Raw genomic sequence first — 19,530 nt, 5'->3', positions numbered from 1 at the left:
CTGTCACCAATGAAACTAGTTCAAGTTGTCCCCAGCCAGTCCCAGAGCAACCCTCTTCAGTGCAACTCTATTTATTCCAAACAGCCAGGGAACCTCAAACTCTAGATTCCTAAGATTGGTTCCTTGATGTGGCAAAGCAACAGAAACATTGCTTTTATGGTATCCTGAAGGCACTTTAAAAGAGTCTGGCAGCCATGTAACATTTTTCAGCACCCTGAACACATGGGCACAAAGCATTTTACTCATTCCCAAACTTTCAGTCAATTTGTTTCCCCACTTAAAATAAATAACTGAATGAATAAAATTATAATCCTTTAGGGATTCTCTTTCTGCCAAACCAGTTTCCAAGCCTTAGCCATAGGCTTCTAGGAATACTGTCAGATGAATCTGCCAATGAAGGGAAACTTGATAAGCCAATTTTACACAATTTCACTTTCACTGCACCTTCCTTGAATCAGTTTTAGAAATACAAGTTAGCTTATAGAACTCTAATGCAGGAAGTAGCAGCTCTCTTTTTTCCCCCAATTTTACTGTTTTCCACATTCATTTTGTAGAATATCTGTCCTTTAAGATTCTCCAAAATCTGCCCCTACCTACCCAAACTCATGTTTTCCTACACCCTTAAAGGCACTCTGGTCTATTCATAATAGTGCCATCAAATAAGGAACATCAGTCTTGAGTCAGAATACCTGGCCATTGGCTTGAGAAATTAGGCTGGTATCTCTACAGCTCTTGGTATTAAGTTGTTCCACGTATAAAATATGATTAATAACTTAAGCCCAACTGGGAAGATTAGATACAATAATAAATATAAAAATGCTTCCAGAGAGCATAAAATCTGTATTAATATAAGTTTCCCCAATTCCACTTGGAATGTTCACCTTCTAACTCCTCTTAACCAGTCCTACCCCATCAAGCCTGCGGTAAAGACTCAGAACATTTGGTTGTCTAAGCAGCTGTGCCATCCTTCTGTTTTCTAATTTCATAACCAGAACCATATTATACCAGGGACCCTCTGAGTCTCTCCTGACTGTTTTTATGGGGGTGGGTTGAGTGCTCCAAACTGAAGCCTCCTCTAGAGCAGAGACCACTTCCTGCTCTGTCCCTGGGGTTGCCCTCCACACTTAGCTCATAGGTCACTTCAATCACTACTCACTGACAGATCAGTGATAAATGCCGTCTGACCAACATGTTCTCAGCTAAAAATGCAATGTGCAGCCCATCTATAATTCCATGCATTATAAAGCACTGCTTCTAAATAGGTTCCACAAAATCTTGGCTGAAATGATTCCAAAATAGACATGGCCTGGCTTTCTAGTTCTTGTGATGTTTCTAGATGTGAGTCTGCTCTGAGCGTCCTGACTCAAGAAGCTCTTGGATTGGTTACCTGAACCACTGTTGCTAAGCAGGCTGACAGAAAGCTCTTCCGTTCCAATGAAGTTCAAGAAGGACATGCCGTCACCAGGCTGGAGGGAAGTGTTGTGCCTGCAGAGAACAGAGCCCACCACCTGGCTTAATACAGATTATCACCTCTTTTATCCTGCTTATCCTAAAACCTGGGGGTTTTCATCAAGAACTGGCCTGTTTGGCCACACAGGCTGGCAGCCACTGGGATCCATGTCATAGGCCACCAGGCCATGGTGATTGGTTTGTGTGCCAGCTCTGGCCTCCTTTGGCCTGCTACCTCCTGCCATCACACCCCAACTGCTTTCCCACCATCCTGCTAAACTACTTCTGCCCTTTCTATCCTAAACTTTACCTTAGTAATACCAATAAGAGGATGTGAGGTGCTTGAACATGTGTACCTGAGTTACTCATGTAAAGAGGCTATCCATCCATCCCAGGGGATGTCAAAGTGACCGAAAAAGGGGTCAAAGATTGCTCCTTACAAAGTATATCCTACAGCATCACAGGAACAGTGAATCTGGGCATAACTGGGACTTATGGCTGTCAAGGCTTGAAGACTTTCTTCTGGTGCTGACTCCCTTAGGATGCCGGGTGACATATTCAGAGCTCCGGTTTAACAAGAGTTGTTTCTATAAACACAGATCTTGATTTCCATATTGTTTTTAGTTATTAACTTCTATGCTCTACAGTGGAATATCTCAATGACAAAATGACAGAAGTCAGAGAGAGGCTGCCCAAAATGTACAGCATGAATCACTTGTCTCAGCATGCTGAGCCCAAAGCATCTTCTCTCTCGTTTCACCCTTGGCTGAGGTCTACAAGAAACCCATGTTTGAGGTTTACAAAGTCTGTTTTGGACTAAAAATAAACCTAAAACAGGTCATAGATAACATCTCAGAAAGAGTGTCAGGCTGTTTGCTTTACCCTTCTTCCAATGGAGGGAGGAATGATGTTGACAAGTAAAGGAAGACCCTGATCTCATCTTGTTTTTTCAAGTCTTAGAAACATAACATTTTCTCAGCAGGTTGTTCTATACTTTGTTCTAGTTGCTGAACAAAGGTCACTTCCAGAGCCCTGTGCACATCCTCACCTTCCAGCAGCTTCATGGTATGCTAACTCCAGCAGCTCTGCAGAGGAGTGAGTCAGGTCCCTCTGCCTGCTGCCCTGCAGCTCCACCATGTTCTGTCGAGTCTGGTGATGGATCTGGATGGCCTCTCCGGATGGTCCTACTCAGACAAAGATCCACTGAACATCGTTTCCACCTGACAGCTAGTACTATACACTTAACTTTACACTTCCTTCTCTCAAGCTGCTGGGTCACAGATACTGGAGAGATTAAAAGTAGAGTACACCACAAACACTATACATGGGACCTTCTGGCTCCTTCCAAACAGGAACCATCTGATGTTGAGCCTGGTGTTTGGTCATCCTGTTCAGTCTGTTAAGAATATTTTAGGAGCCTCTGTCTCATGAAGGTCAACTGAGATGCCATGGAGAGAACAGAAGTAAAGGAGGCAAGAGCCCTTCCCAGGAGGGTTACCAGTTACCATAAACTAACAAGAAGGAAGACATAGTGAAACGTCTAAATGACTCTGCTAATACTTAAGATAGTAACAGTTGGGACTCTAAGAAGCAGAGGATGCACTGATGCAAAAAACATGCCAAGAAGGAGATAAATCAGAATTAGTTAAGTCTACTAAAAAAGGGCTTCCTGGAAGAAGAGGATTTTTAGAGCTGAATGTTGAGTGAGGTTAGCAGGGGTTAAAAGAGAAGGCATTCTAAGCAGAAGAAAATGGTATGTGTAAAATCCCAGTCGTAGAAGAGGCAAAACACGTGCAGGAGACCATAAGATTAGTTTGGGTAACAAAACAGCCCCTGAGGAAGTTGGAAGGAGGAGATGGAAAGTTGGGGAGCCTGGCAAATGAGGACTTTACTTATCAGAAGGCCAGGTAAGCAGGAGGATGGAAAAAAGTAAGCAGTGCTTGGGGGAATATAGTTTTAGTAGCCGTGTACATGACAGGTAGGAGGAAAAAAAGCACAGAAGAACTGAGGTCATGAGAGAAACATCGATAATTATATTAAAAAGAATGTGAAGGGAGCCAATGCAGATAACAACGGAAAGAAAGAGACACCAGAAAGAAGCAAGTCATGTGACTAGATATGGCAGAGATAAGCGGGCAAAGAGGGGTTTGGGAATGATCCCCAATGACACCCAAATGAACCAGATTCATTTCTCATATATTAACTTTCAGACACTGAAGGTGAGTACAAAGGAAATTAACTAGAAATTTCTAGGCATTCAGCAGGATGGCTTCCATGAAGAAAAATCCCTGGATTTTAATGTATCTGCTCCTTTCCAGCCCAACAGCCCATTAAGCTGAGTTTAATTTTAGCCACAGCTTTATAAAACCTTGCTGTTAGGTCCTTTAGAACAGAGTGAAGATTTAAAAGGACAGGCTAGGAAGAACAGTGACCTAGCAAAAAAAAATTTTTCCAATTGTCAAGTCCCCTGAGAAAAAAGACAGAAACATAACTCTGTATGATCAAAACAGTAGCAAATATATTCAGAGAGAGCTAGGGAAGGAAGGAATGAACAAGACAGGACATTAGTCTTAGGAAAGAATGCCGGCAGCAAAGCACAGGCCCTTTCAGAGAGGAAAAAATGAAGCCCTTTATGTTTCTACAACTAATTAGTTACCAAGCCTATTCCAAGTGTGTCTGTCTTTAAGGATCCTTACAACCATCCCTGGAGTAGGCAAGTAGGCATGGCTATCCTATGTTACTGACAGGGCAAAAGAGGTTCAGAGAAGTTGAGACTCTCAACCAAGGACACATGGTTGGTAAGTGCTGAAAACGAGGACTAGGAGCTCCTAGTCCAAGGCTCCTTCCCAAGCAACTGACTTACCCACAGGAAAAGTGTGCATCCAGCGTCTTCTGTTGGAAGTGAGCTTCATGGGCATTCGCGAGGGGGCAAAGGGATTAATCAGCGCTCGCTGGGGTGCGTAGCCACCAGGCCGCACATGTAGCATGGACTCCGCACTGCCTACGTGGAACCTCCCCGGTGCGCTAGAGTCTCGCTGTGGTGGCTCCATCATGTTCTCCAGGACGTCTGCCAGTTATCATGGAGTTGAGGCACAAAGATAAAACACAGAGCCACAATGAAACCAGAGCCAGGCAGACCAATAGGCAAAGGTTGACAAAAATCTTGGATTTCATAAATGCCTGAGAGTGAGGAAATGAGTAAAATCATCAACGTATAAAGAAGTGAAATAACTTTTTAAATATTTGGGAGAAGGGTCTTCTGGTTCCCAAATTACTAATCCAATGATGCCATACCAACCCCGATGGATAGGACCACACCTTGTCTGGGGAACTGGACTTTGAGCTGGATGCAATGACTGAAAGATGGAACTTAGTTGTCTCGGTTCTATGTGTGGGAGCAACAGTGAAAACAGGTATTTGGTCACCACAATGGCAGACCCTGGCAGAGACAGTTCCATGTATTCAGTAAATCTGTCTGATTTTCCTCTTGGATATACAATGAGACTATAGTTCCCAGCCTCTTTGCAGTGAGGCCACAAGACTGAGTTCTGGCCAATGGAACAAAGGTAAAAGAAACATGTTCCAGGCCTGGGCCATAAACATCTCCATCATCTCCATGCACGAGTTCCATTATCTCTTCCACTTCTGTTGACACTGGAGACCAATATTGACGACCATGGCATACCAAGATGGAAGAAGACTAGGACATGAGTAAGCAAGAAAATGTTATTGCATTAAATACACACACAAACACACACACACTGGGAGAAAAAAGGAAGAAATGGATGTATCCAGCCTTGACCAGGCAGGGAGCTGGCATGATATTTAGACTCAACCTGTCCCATCCAATGGCAAATAGGTTTCTATTATGGAGATGGAGGCAGGAAGCTGTAAAACTGAGCAGATCAAAGAGCTGAATCTCACAACCAACTCCCTTTGTGTATATCCCGCGTTCACTAAGCAACCACTTAGTTAGAAAGTAGGTCCAATAGAATATAAACTCCATGGCACTGGGGAACCTGTCTTGTCCACCATCATTTTCCCAGTGCCTACCTTAGACCCTCATACACAGCAATATTTAATCCCTCAAGTCAATTTGCATGCAAGAAGAAAACATTCAGATCTCCAAGAAAGTGTATTTTTCATTCTAAATTAATGAACTGTTGCTCTGGTTTACCAAATAAAAAGGAACAGGGTCTACTTAACTATCTTGCAAATAAAAGGAGAAAACCCAATTTAAAAACATGAGCACACTTAAGGTCCTGCAACCTCATTAGGGTGCATTTACTTGGAGGATCTGAGAGCAGGGACATGAATAGAAATTTGCACACTGGTGTTTATGGAGAAAGTATGCATGATTTGCAATGGTTGGAGGTGGCCTAAGAATACATCGACTGAGAAACAGAATGGTGAATTGTTGTATGTGCCAACAATGGAATATTGAGCAACTACCAGAAGGACTGAAGCTTTAAGACAAGCAAGGAGGTGAATGGAACCTGTAGACAGCATTTTTAGTGAACTACGCCAGAAACAAAGGCAAACAAACACTATAATGCCTCACCAATATGGACTAACTACAATGTGTAACTTCAGAATGGAATCTTACAGCACAGCCTAACAGGGGAACGATTATTGTAATGGTCCCTAGATTGTAAGCTCTTACAGAAGTCAAATCTATTTCTGAACTGTAATGGCTATCTCCAAACTCTGAGATGCTGATCCCTTTGTAACTTGGTTGGTCTCTAGAACATTGGGTATCTATGTGACCCCTGAAACTCAGAGCTAGAACTCGGCAGATATGAATGCCAGTATTAGAACATATAGCAACTGTTAAAAAAGCTGAAAAAGAGTCCAGACTTCAACTAGAGATATGAATGAAGCAGATGTGGTTAGGACAAGGGCAAATCAGGCCAAAGGATAAAGAATAATACTGACTGCATTTTAAAACTTCAAACTTCACGTGAGACCAAGGGAAGAGATAGTTAATTGGTGCAAGAGCTCTATTTCCTAAACAATTTAACTCGTACAGTTTGTTCAAATACCATAATTACAAGGAACTTTTAATAGGAAGTGAGACCTGGTAGGTTTGCACAGGTTATTGTGAAATAGGGACACATCCCAAAGTAATTTGGGCAGAGAACAAAAACATATATATATGAAGGGACCCCTAAGGAGTTGGGGGAAAATGCAGAGGTGTTGGGCTTTCTCACCTGGGTTGCTGCTGATATTCTCACAAACATTGAGGACTGACGGTTTGATGTGCTGAGCCCTCTTTAACAGGACTTGCCCTTATGAGGCTCGTTACTGCAAAGGAGAGGCTAAAACCTGCTTATATTGTGCCTACGAGTCTCCTCCTGAGTACCTCTTTGTTGCTTAGATGTGGCCCTCTCTCTAGCTAAGCCAACTCGGCGGGTAAACTCACTGCCCTCCCCACTATGTGGGATCTGACTCCCAGGGGTGTAAATCTCCCTGGCAACGTGGGATATGACTCCGGGAGTGAATCTGGACCCAACATTGTGAGACTGAGAACATCTTCTTGACCAAAAAGGAGGATGTGAAATGAAACAAAAGAAAGTTTCCATGGATGAGAGATTCCAAATGGAGTTTAGAGGTCACTCTGGTGGGCACTCGTATGCACTATATAGATAACCCTTTTTAGGTTTTAGTGCAGTGAAATAGCTAGAAATAAATACTTGCAACTATCAAACTACAGTAGTCTTGACTCTTGAAGACGATTGCGTAGCAATACAGCTTACAAGGGGTGACAGGGTGATTGTGAAAGCCCTGTGGATCGCAGTCCTTTTATCCAGTGTATAGATGGATGAGTAGAAAAATGGCAGCAAAAAACTAAATGAAAAAAAGGGGGTATGGGGGATGGGGGATGATTTGGGTGTTCTTTTTTATTTTTAATTTTTATTCTTCTTTTCATTTTTTCCGGTACAAGGAAAATGTTAAAAAAATAGATTGGGGTGATGAATGCAGAACTATATGATGGTACTGTGAACAACTGATTGTACACTTTGGATGACTGTTTGGTATGTGAATATATCTCAATAAAAATGAACTTTAAAAAATATGAGCACATTTTTTAAAAAGGATGAGAAATATGACTAAGGGATGAAGTGGGTCAAAAATGCATGTTAAGGGAAAGGAGAAGTATCACACCGGGTTGACTGGGAGAAGGGGGATGGAGGAGAATCTTTAAATATAACAGAGAAACAAGAAACTAAAAGGCCTCACAAGATTGTATATTGCCCAACAATGTTCCAACGAATTGCTTTTTTGGCTTTTCCAAATAAATTCCCAAATACCACTAAAGGATGTGGAAACCAATACTACTATAGAGAACATTAAAAAAAAAAAAACTGTTTTCAAAGCTATTTGAATTAAGAGCAACATTATCTCTCCAAGGAAGCTCTGACTTTTAGAATAACAAAGATAGTCAAAGGATTAACATTTAGTTTAATTTCGCTTTTGCTATAGATCGTTCTCAGATTATTTTTGGCAAAATGGGAGTGTCATGCAGATTTAGAGGGAAATTGGGAAAAGGGAACTGAGGAATTTTCAAATGTATTAAAATTCTTTTGAATACTAAACTCAGTTAATATAGATAATATAAAGTTGTGTTTTATAGTCATTTAATTAATTGTATTTTATAGTCATTTAATTAAATATCTGCTTCTTTCTCTTTTAGAATTTCCTTTTTAAAAATTTTTCTTTTTTTAGAGAAGTTGTGGGTTTACAGAAAAATCATCTGTAAAATACAGGGTTCCCATATACCATCTTATTATCAACACCATGCACTGGTGTGGTACATCCTCTTTTTAAAATATTTTTGAACACTTAAAAAAAATTTTTTTTCAGCTCTCAATTTTCATAGGCCCTTGGCACAGCGACTTTGGTGTCTAAGGGGTAAAACTGTCCTGCTCCCCAACCCTGAGGTCCTGGAGTTGATGGCTTCTCCAATCAACATGCTGGGTCAGAGAAAACATTTCTTGCTCTTTGGTATCCTTCCAGGACAAGAGGAGGCAGCTGTGTATACACATTCTTAAGTCAGTGATCAAAAGTCAGGGAGGACAGACTTCCATTTATATAACATTCGTGAAATAATGAAATTATGGAGAAGGAGAACTGATCAGAGGGAGTATGTGGCTCTAAAGGGGTAGCACTAGGGAGCCTTCCAGTGATGCAACAGCCTTGTGTCTTGATTGCGCTGGTGATCACACAAATCTACACATGATAAAATTACCTAGAAATATACATATACACACACACAAAATACATACATACATATATATATATATATATATACACACAAACACAAATAAGTGCATATAAAATGGCCGGTTTTGATACTGTACTAGATGTCACCCCTAGTGAACATGAGTGGAGGGTACACGGGACCTTCCTATACATTTTTCTCCCGAATGGGTCCTCTCTATACATTTTCCCCCTGAACACGTTCTCCCTAGACATTTTTAGCAACTTCCTGTGAAACTGTAATTCTTTCAAAATAAAAAAAATTAAAAGAAGTCAGGAGGGGCCTGTATTCCATAGTTGTAGGTACTGCTGGCTGGGAGAGACAAAATATAGGAAAAGTGGCACTTGTGCTTATTAGAGTGAGACAGGTACACAGGTAACCTCCAGGAGAAATCTTAAACTGGCATATTGGACAGAGGCTGTTTTAAGGATGGCATAAATGGAAATGTTAAGGAAATAAGTAATCACCTTTCATCCCAGGCCTAAGAAAAGCTCTGCACTGATGTGATGGAAAAGTAGGTAGTTACACTTTACGAGGGAAGAAAAGGTGGAGACAAAAATAGTATAATAGAAACACACACAGCTAGGGGATCCGTACCCATGGTGTGGAAATAATTAAGATGTGGGACTTGCATCCCACCCTGACCGCATCCCTCACCACCGCAGAAAGGAAGCTGTCACCGCCTGCCCAGCTCCGCCTGCATGTGCTTCGGCATTCTGACCTCGAGTGCTGGTGTAACCCAAGGAGCTGCTGACTTCATACTGGTGCAGGTGGGGGTGCGGGATCATCAGGATGTTGGCACTCCTGCCCAGGGAGCTGTCATCAGAAGCCTGGCTCCTCACTTCCTCTGCAGGCAACGCCTGGCTCGGCAGGGAAGGGCTGGATGACACATCACAAGAGCTAGCACTCTTTCGATTGTGACTTTCCCGCTCTCTCACAGACCTGACAGGCGAGAGACAAACAGTTACCCCCACCAAGCAAGGGACATGGGCCCACCTAGAGATAAAATTCCAAAAGCTGTACTCGGGAAACCAGGAATAAAAAAACTCAACATGATCTATAAATGAGAGACAATGTACAAGGTACTTTGCCCTGAGCAGCTTGAGATGTTGTATAAGAAAAGGGGGGTAATGACCAACAGTTTACAACTGGCCAAAGACCTGGGACACGGCTGTAAAAAGCTGGGTCATAGCTCCAGTCTGACCCCACCTTATCCCACTGATAAAACTCAGCAACTCTAAAAGTGGGGTAACCAGACATGATGTGATGAGATGCAAGAGAAAGGAAACAGCACCACTGACAAGTCTTCTTGCCCTCAAAACTGAACATAAATCTAATCACTCCACTAGAGATAACTGCCAGTTTACATGAAATTCAGGAAAAAACAGGACAAGTTAAATATGACAAGGAAGCAATCAGCCAAATGAAGAAAGCAAGATATTCTATTGTAACAGAAATGAGAAAATAAAACCAGATGAATGTGTGGATCTTGTTTTGATCACAATGTAAACAAATCAATAGTAAAAACACATTTTTGAGACATCTGGGAATTCTGAATATGGACTGGCTATTAGAAGATACTAAGGAATTAGCGTTGATTTTGTTAGTAATGATAATGGTGCTGCATTGTTGTTTTTTTTTTTAAGTCCTTATTTGTTAGACATGCTTATTGAAATATTTACTGACAAAAAACAGGATGCCTGGAATTTGTTTTAAAATATCCAGCCAAAATTGACAAAGTGGGGGAAGTGCTGGAACCAGACTGACAACATTTTAGGAACTATTCATTATACGGGTCTTTCTACTTGAGCATGTTTGAACATTTCCTTAATAAAAGTTTAAAAAATAGTAATCCCTTATTAAAACATAAAACTTCTTAAGGGGGACACCTCTGGAAGCAGTAGGAAGAAGGAGAGAACACCAATGGAAAGGCAAATATTCAGAATATAAGTTAGCAAGTACTGCTAGGTCTGCCTCCCTGGCATCAGAGCTTTTCTCTTTCCTCCTTGAAGGATTTTGTTTTATGTAATAGCTCAAACAGACTCTGGACAGAAATCCCAAGTGCTGAATATATGTTCATTATTTCAACAATAAATATTTGAGCACCAGCTATCTGCTTGGCCCAGTACAGGGGACAGATTAAGATATAGTCTAAGTCCTCAAGAAGCATAAAACCTGGGTCTCTGAAACACTAGATCTTGCCATCTTTGATGAGAAAAAAGAAAATCAAGGATCTTGGACTAGAAAAGCATTTTTAAATGCTCAGAAGAAAAGTGCTACTAAGCCCCTAAATAGCATCTCTGTGTGGGATAGTGTCAATAGCACTTATTCTGAGCTTTGAACATTCTTAGGATGAGACACCAGGATGGGACGAAGGAAAGGACAGAAAACAATCATATGATGTCTATAAGCTCATTTGCCACAAAATAAAAATTTAGAAGGCTTAATATTCCTTTAATCACTTGTCCTTTGATAAACTTGCAGATGTAAGAAATACGGAAATTAGACTCATTGTTTAGGTGGTCAAGTGGGGAAACAAACCAACTCTGGGACCTAGGATCTATGTTAGTGCCATCTCAGTGAAAGGCAGATTCTGGAATTTGTGAATAGTTTCTCTTGTCTAGAAAAAGCATAAGAATCTCCCTACTTTGAGACAATACTTTATAGCCAAACTGAGTAGCTGAGCCCAAGAGCCTAAAAAGAGAACCCCTAATGACTTACATGGAATGGCTTCCATTTGGCTAACTAGAATATAAAATAGTTTTAAGGTTGTTCTCACAAAGGCCCCTACTGGATCTTGGGTTTTGCCATAATCTCCTACGTAGTTTTATAGCCACCCCAAAGTGAACCTGCAGGTGGCGAGGCGCTGAGCTCGGGAAGGGCCTGGAAGCCTGAACACTTGAGCATCGTAGGCGTCATAATCTACTTGGATAGGCAGGGCATTCTCAGATTCTTTGGGACTCCCAAGAGCTGAAACACACAAGTAATTCAAATTGTCATCAAACCAAATTTCAAACAGATGCCTTCAGAGGGTCTTCATCAAAATCTGCAAGGTACAGGGGGGTCATGATCATCACTTCCCCCTGGAAAGATGGGAAAATAACCCATTCATCAAGAAGTTGAGATTAAATGATTTATACAGCAAAGTGATATTTAACTAGCATAGCCCTAAATAAAGGCAAGATATTGCTAGTATTTCATTCTTCCATGATCACTCTTAAAACAAATCATCTTTATATGTTTAGTATTTTAAAACTTTCTACTTAATTCTGACAACTGACCTAAGGAAAAGAAAAAACAGATTTTGTCATCATCCATTTTGCAGTTGACCAGGCAAAAATACAAGGTTAAGGGACCCTCCACCCAAGGTCACACAAACAGAACAAGGATTCAGGTCTCTCAACTTGGCTGTGACCTTTTCATGTGACTGCACATAATTTTGTTGCCACTCATTGGCTAACTTTTCTAAAACTGATGAAAGATCTCAAAAAAATACTCACATGTATCGCGGCCATTTTTTGCTTTCTCAGAGGCAGGCTGTAAAATTAAACAGATAATTAATCACTCCCTCCTCTGCTAGAATAAAACTTATTACAAGGCACAGTAACTATTCTGCATGTGGCTGCTCCTAGAGCAGAGACTGTGTCTGACCCTTGACGGCAAGGCAGGAGCTTACATTTGATGCCCACCATGGTATCAGGTCCTGGCTAGGACCTTTACTGTCCATCTCCTATTTTATTTACTCTCAAACCCTATCAGTGGACCCCACTTTACAGGTAAGGATATTCAATTCTAGACAGGAAAAAAGACTTGCCCAAAATTACACAATTAGCAAGCAGCAGAGCCAAAATCTAATCCCAGATCTTCAGACTCTTGGGTCCACTGCTTTGTCTGTTCTACCACAGCTGGGATCCCCCTGACCCCAAACCCCACAGTCTTCCCATTTCATTGCAGCAGTCTTACCCATCTGCCTACACAGACCAGAGATGAGGACTCCATACATTGCCCAATTTGCTGAAATGGAGTACAAAGGTAGATAGAAAACCTAAACAGCCATCATTTTGGTTTTGTTTTTTTTTTTTTTAAACACTCTTTTATAGGACTCCTAAACCTCCTGTAACAATAGTCATTCTTGCCTCTTTACAATGACCATGTTTCAGAGAAGTTCCTCCAAGTTCCACTTTGCTAAGAATGGCTATGGTGAAGCATTAAACATCAGAAGGAAGGAGAAGGCCCTTTCTGGGCAGAATTCTATCTCCCAGTGCTTGACTACTTGACATGGCCTATTTTAGGGGACCTTGTACTCCTCCGAATTAAATTTTTCCTTATTAGAAGAACATTGCCCCCCCCACCAAAAAAAAGGAAGAAGTGGCCCTGATACTAGTAATGTAAAAGCCACAAACAGGGTAATCTTCAGAGAGCTCAGCTCTGCCATAAATAGGCAGATGGATGAGAGCAGTGCAGTGTGGAGCCTACAAACGTAACATTCTGTTTTATCTCTTCACATCACATCAAAAACACTTTTTTTCAGGTTCTCTGAACTGGCATTTTTATTAGCTGTAAATATATTCCACTGAATGGATGTTTCATGGTTTCCTTAGCCATTTCCCTATTGTTTTCACCTCTTCGCTGTTTATAAATACAATTGAGCCAAAATCTTTGCACATACAGTATCTTTAATTATTTTCTTAGCCTGCATGGCCAAAAATGGAATTAACTGGTCAAATGTCATGAATGTTGCATTACTCTTGATATACATGACTGAATGGCTTTCCAAAAGTGTTGACCAACCAGGTACTCAAGTACCATTTTTTCACCACACGTTTCCCAGCATTTGGTGTAATAATTAAGTAAACCTATTTGATAAGCAAAAGACAAACCCCCATTCTTGCTGGAATTTGCATTTCTTGAACTACTCCTAAGATATGTCCTTTTTATCAGGTTTCATCTTAGATGCAATGTGTCTTTGTCTTTGTCTATGTCCCCAATGGTATCTGAGTGGTCTCGGTATCTGAATAAACCGTTGATATAATAATAAAATCAATGCTTGGTCGTATTTGCCAAAAATATTTCTTGTAGTCTGGGGTTTGCCTTGTTATTTGTTTCATACAGAAAACTGTAAAGTTCTAAAGCAGATTTATTAAAGTCTCTTCATGACCACAGGGGAAGAAGGGGCTATCTCAGAGCCAAAATAACCACGCAGTATGGGGCAGTCCTTGAAGGCTCTGCAGATTGGTGAAACCTACCTTCTTTCCTGCAAGTTTTATTCGTGGGGTGAAACTGTTACAAAAGAGCTGACTCTTGGATGTGTAGAAACTGTAAAAAAACAAATAGGGTCATTAATCTAACCTCCTTACATTTTAAACCTCAGGATAATTGAGATTCTAGCCATGGATCAGCCCTCTCATGATTGGTTTTGTCTCAGGATTCGCTAACATTCCCTAACTCCAGTTTATTTTGTGATTACTGTAAAACATTAATTAGGTTTTTATTGTTGGTCTGTTCTTTTCTCCCTATAAATTGTTTTATATGTGATAGTCCTGATTCCTAACCAGAACAGAATCTCCTCCTTGTAGCAGGGATTAAATCTATTCATCTCATGATACTTTACATCTTGATACTTGGCACGATGCTGGGCCCATGGGAGGCCCTTAGCACTCACTTGCTGATCAGCACTTTATAGGCAACAATAACTCAGGTAAGAAAAAGAAAAGGTTAGTACTCAAGAAAGTACCTACTTTTAGTAGGCAGAACCTACTAAATCTCAATCCCTCTGAAAATCATATCTTAATAGTCATGTCAGTAATTCAGCGACAAGAAAATCAGCGACCTGTGCTTGCCCTGGCTATGTTGAATGAATGACTCAATAGAAGCGGCACAGCACCTTCTATTCCTCAGGTATCTCTCTGTATTCTCTTTTGCTATTATGTACAATTAACTTGAGGTAAATATATTTTGAATATTGACTAATGCCCACCATCTATCAAAATTCTGATGAGCAGAAAAAGAAAAGAAAAAAAGGAAAAGCAGCATGAATGGATAATCAATAGACTGTGGGGGCAATCCTAGTGTCACATTAAGTACATGTGGACACATTCTTAATTTTAATCTGCATTCCTGTGGGTGTGGACCCACTATAAATAGGATCTCTTGAGATACTGTTTTAAAGTGTAGCCCAACTGTATGAAGGTGGGCCTTAAACCAGATTATTGGAATTTTTTATAAGCAGAAGAAATTCAGACACAGTTAAGAGAGAAGACCACAGGGAAAGGTGGAAGTCAGCAGGAAACTGGAAGAGAAAGCACATGACATCTCTATGTGATGGGAAAGCCTAGGATCCCAAGGATTGCCAGCCACCCAGAAAGCTACAGACCCTTCTAGAATTGGAAAATGTGAGCCAAAAAATTCCTGTTGTTTAAGCCAACACATTGTGTGGTATTTGTCATAGTGGCCTGGTAAACTAAGGCAGTACATAAGAACTTAAGAATGCCATCTGCAGTCAGACCTTCAGTCCAATCAGCCTCCAGAAGTCGGCCTCTCGCAGTGGTTCTGAGGAAAGTACTCTCAGAGGATGCTAGTCTCTTTCCAGACATTAACTGTAAAAGATCCAGAGACTGAAGTAAAGTAATATCAGCTAGGACAATGGGTCTCTATTAGATTGAACCAAATGAAACAGCCATTTTTGAGGGTCAAAAACAAGTTTAATATTGGTTTGCAATAAAGGTGGCAACTTGGCCATGAACTTGGTGTTCAATCCCAGGCAAGCCACTTAACTCCTCTAGAACTTGGTTCCCTCCCTTGCACAATGTGACTGGATACACTTTACTACCACCAGGATGGTTTTCAGATATAACCTGTGATATCCTCCAAACCCCAGTTTTATAATTCTTAGATATTTGAAATTTTTTTACTTTTTGAATCAGTTTTCATTGTTAGCTAATAATATTTTGGGAGTCTCGCAGAAAACAATTTGATTACGCTTAGTGAGGGCTCTGGCCTTATGACGGTGGGGGCCCTTTGCCCACTTCTGAGGAGGCTTTGCTGACAGGATGAGAACAAGGGCCCTGTGAGCAGCTGTCACCCTCTGACCACAAGCCCTCTTGTTCCCATCCCCAAGTGGCTCAGTCAAACAAGGATCACAAGGAAATGTGAAAAGCAGGCCTCCAGCCTACCAACGCTCAGATTCTGAAGCCCTTTACTTATAGATCTATCCTCCATCTTGACTGGCATCAGATAGCCAATTTAGGATGAAAATAAAGTGACAAACCAGAAAACTGTCAAGTTACTATAGAGTCAAATTTGAGGAAATTGCAACACTTAAATTCAGATACAATTTTAGTGATTGTTAGAGTTAACTTCTTACCTTATGTCCTGAACTAAACTTAAAACCATGAAATAGGCTGTGTAATTAACTGGTAGCTTTTTTTAAATTGCCATATGAATCTGAAAGGCTATTAAAAGATTACAAATGGATCCACAAATAATTAGAAGGATAACAAAAATGAAGATACATTGGTCTATGAAATAAGGGAAAAGCAAATAAGCTCAAAATATTCCCATTTTACCACAACTAAGTTTTTAAAATAACAACAATATAAACATAGGATGAGGAAGATTACAAAGGCATCTTATTAAGAAGCAGTCACATTTTTTAAAGTGACTTCATCAGGCAATGCAATGACTTCACACAAAATTGAGTGTCATATATACACATGTACAGGAAGAAGAACATGGCTGACCAGACCCAGGACGCATCGTACTGGGCTTCCTGAGCAGACAGGGGCATACTCAGAGCAGAATTGCAATGTGACTGCACCATTCTTACAGAGGTGGCCTAATGACCATTCCTTGCTCATGAAACTGGTTCTCGCCCATGAATCATTAGAGGTGTCCAGCACCAACCACCATACTGATGGCAATATGGCTCATTAAAAAGATAAAGGACAGAATGCAAGGCCGAAACCAACATTTGTGATGAAGTTTTGAGCTGGGTTCCAGCAGAGATTTGCAAGTAAACAAGCCAAAACTGAAGGCTCTGTTGAACATGAAGCCTGAATCAAGTGGCCTTGTGCCCCTGGGGTACTGGTCTAAGAGAGGCAACCCAGAGAAGAGCTGAATGCTGGAGAAGCACCAAAGAGAAAGTAGCTACCGGCACAGGAAGACTCACTGAAGAGAGATGTTGGAGCTCGGTCTCAGAGGATAAATAGGACGACATGAGAGAAGAGACAGGTGGCAAGGCTTCCAGGCAGAAAGATCCAGAAGTGAGGGCAAAATGTGGGTGCCTGCAATGCAGCATGAAAGACAGCAAGTGGTGGGAGAAAAGACCTAGGATGTCTAAAGCATTAGTCTTTCAAGTTGGCATGAGGAACCAGAGGAAAGGAACAGTAGGATCTGGTTTTCACAAAAATGACTCTGGCAACCAGGTACAGCAGTGGTAGTCAAATGCTAGTTCCCAGACCGCCAGGGTTCTGTGGTGCTATATCAGCACCTGCTACGTGAGGGCAGAGGGGAACATAGCTACTTTCTCACTTTTATGTATTGGGATTCCAAGGACAAATTTTACTTGAAGAAAGAGCCCAGTTGCTTAAAAAATATATAAAAGAAAAAAGGAAAGAAAATACCCTCTGATCTGAAGCAGTGGGAGAGGCGGAGATTTTGCATCCCCCACCCCCCTGCCCCCGCTCCCGAGAACATGTGGCAGTGCCTAAAACATTTTTGGTTGTCAAACTCGGCAGATGCTATTGGCATCTAAAGAGCAGAAGCCAAGGATGCTGCTCAACATCCTACAATGCACAGGACAGCCCCCCATGACAAAGAATTCTCCGGCCCCAATGTCTGTAGCGCCGAGGTTGAAAAACACTGGTCTAACAGATGGCTTAAAGAAGGGAGACACTAGATATAGACACTCCAGTAAGATTACTGCAATAGTTTAAAAAGACAAGGACTGGGATAAGGCAGTGGCACTGGCAGAGGGATGTGAGAAGCCATCCCCGAGCTAGAATCAACAGGAAACTGAAGCTTTGTTCCATGTGAAGAAGAGGCATAGAGATTTTCCTGTGAATGAAGGAGGTTATCATTCTACCTTTAGGCCAGGAAAAATGTTGGTCTGCTATGATCTGTGGGAGCTAGGAATAGCAGCAGAAGTAGGTCCTTTGAAATTTGTTTTTTTTTTTTAATCAGGCTATCTTATGTAATCTGCTACTGCTTTGTATGTAGAGAACCTTTAAACAAATGTTAGAATTTTGATTTCCAAATTTTCTTGACAAAAGATTTAGTGCCAGAATAAGAAGTTAACAGAATTGACAAGAAACTGGAAAGGAAGTAATGCCAAACCCTTATCACCTAATATTAATCAAGATCCCACCCACCTGTGGTTTATCCAGTGAGGAATATTATAGTCATCGCCGGGACGAGAATCCCGAGGAGTGCTCCGATTATGCAGCTGAAAGGAAAAAAAGTCATTGTGCAGATAAGCCAGAAAACAATTAGGATGGGGATCTACTCCAACTTGTCTGTTTTGAACTAGTCTCAAGATAACCTTAGTGCTAGAAACTGGCCTTTAGTAAGCAAATCCAAAATCTAATTACCTTGATGAAATCACTGCCCTCCCCCATACGTGGGATCAGACACCCAGGGGAGTGAATCTCCCTGGCAACATGGAATATGACTCCCGGGGAGGAATGTAGACCTGGCATCGTGGGACGGAGAACATCTTCTTGACCAAAAGGGGTATGTGAAAGGAAATGAAATAAGCTTCAGTGGCAGAGAGATTCCAAAAGGAGCCGAGAGGTCACTCTGGTGGGCACTCTTACGCACAATTCAGACAACCCTTTTTAGGTTCTAAAGAATTGGGGTAGCTGGTGGTGGATACCTGAAACTATCAAACTACAACCCGGAACCCATGAATCTCGAAGACAGTTGTATAAAAATGTAGCTTATGAGGGGTGACAATGGGATTGGGAAAGCCGTAAGGACCACACTCCACTTTGTCTAGTTTATGGATGGATGAGTAGAAAAATAGGGGAAGGAAACAAACAGACAAACAGACAAAGGTACCCAGTGTTCTTTTTTACTTCAATTGCTCTTTTTCACTTTAATTATTATTCTTGTTATTTTTGTGTGTGTGCTAATGAAGGTGTCGGGGATTGATTTAGGTGATGAATGTACAACTATGTAATGGTACTGTAAACAATCAAAAGTACGATTTGTTTTGTATGACTGCGGGGTATGTGAATATATCTCAATAAAATGAAGATAAAAAAAAAAAAGAAATGATCTGAAGGCAAAAATGTACAAAAAAAAAAAAAAAATGTAGATTATGAGGGGTGACAATGGGATTGGGAAAGCCATAAGGACCACACTCCACTTTGTCTAGTTTATGGATGGATGAGTAGAAAAATAGGGGAAGGAAACAAACAAACAGACAAAGGTACCCAGTGTTCTTTTTTACTTCAATTGCTCTTTTTCACTTCAATTATTATCTTGTTATTTTTGTGTGTGTGCTAATGAAGGTGTCAGGGACTGATTTAGGCAATGAATGTACAACTATGTAATGGTACCGTGAACAATCGAATGTACGATTTGTTTTATATGACCGTGTGGTATGTGAATATATCTCAATAAAATGAAGATTAAAAAAAAAAAATCTAATTACCTTGAACAATGGGACAGCATGCAATGGTTGCTCCCCCATGCACACCAAGTCCACTCCAATTCCTAAAAAAGAAAAGACAAAAAGAGTTGGGGGTGTTGTGGCGATAACTGCCCTAAGCAATTAGTGATGTTATTTAACTGGGTCAGGGTATGAGGCAAAGCCAATT

General features: G+C 40.9%; 1 protein-coding gene across 12 annotated transcripts in view; it reads right to left on the bottom strand.

The window, feature by feature from the left end:
* The window catches only part of DEPDC5 (DEP domain containing 5, GATOR1 subcomplex subunit), a 150,387-nt gene that overhangs the window by 83,151 nt on the left and 47,706 nt on the right, over window positions 1-19,530 (bottom strand). For 10 of the 12 annotated variants that reach the window (XM_037817380.1, XM_037817381.1, XM_037817379.1 and 7 more), the window contains 9 exons: window positions 19,365-19,426; window positions 18,079-18,152; window positions 13,957-14,026; window positions 12,211-12,247; window positions 11,560-11,680; window positions 9,432-9,652; window positions 4,313-4,516; window positions 2,498-2,633; window positions 1,388-1,485 (listed from right to left, as the gene is read on the bottom strand). In XM_037817380.1, coding sequence (XP_037673308.1) covers window positions 1,388-1,485; window positions 2,498-2,633; window positions 4,313-4,516; window positions 9,432-9,652; window positions 11,560-11,680; window positions 12,211-12,247; window positions 13,957-14,026; window positions 18,079-18,152; window positions 19,365-19,426 — 1,023 coding nt within the window. The remainder of the gene's footprint in view (window positions 1-1,387; window positions 1,486-2,497; window positions 2,634-4,312; window positions 4,517-9,431; window positions 9,653-11,559; window positions 11,681-12,210; window positions 12,248-13,956; window positions 14,027-18,078; window positions 18,153-19,364; window positions 19,427-19,530) is intronic. The other 2 variants (XM_037817387.1, XM_037817388.1) reach the window with 1 other exon arrangement.

This window comes from Choloepus didactylus, chromosome 23 (assembly GCF_015220235.1).
Source record: "Choloepus didactylus isolate mChoDid1 chromosome 23, mChoDid1.pri, whole genome shotgun sequence".
NCBI classification, from domain to species: Eukaryota; Metazoa; Chordata; class Mammalia; order Pilosa; family Megalonychidae; genus Choloepus; species Choloepus didactylus.
The sequence above is the reverse complement of the archived record's forward strand: the minus strand, read 5'-3'. Positions and strand labels throughout refer to the sequence as shown.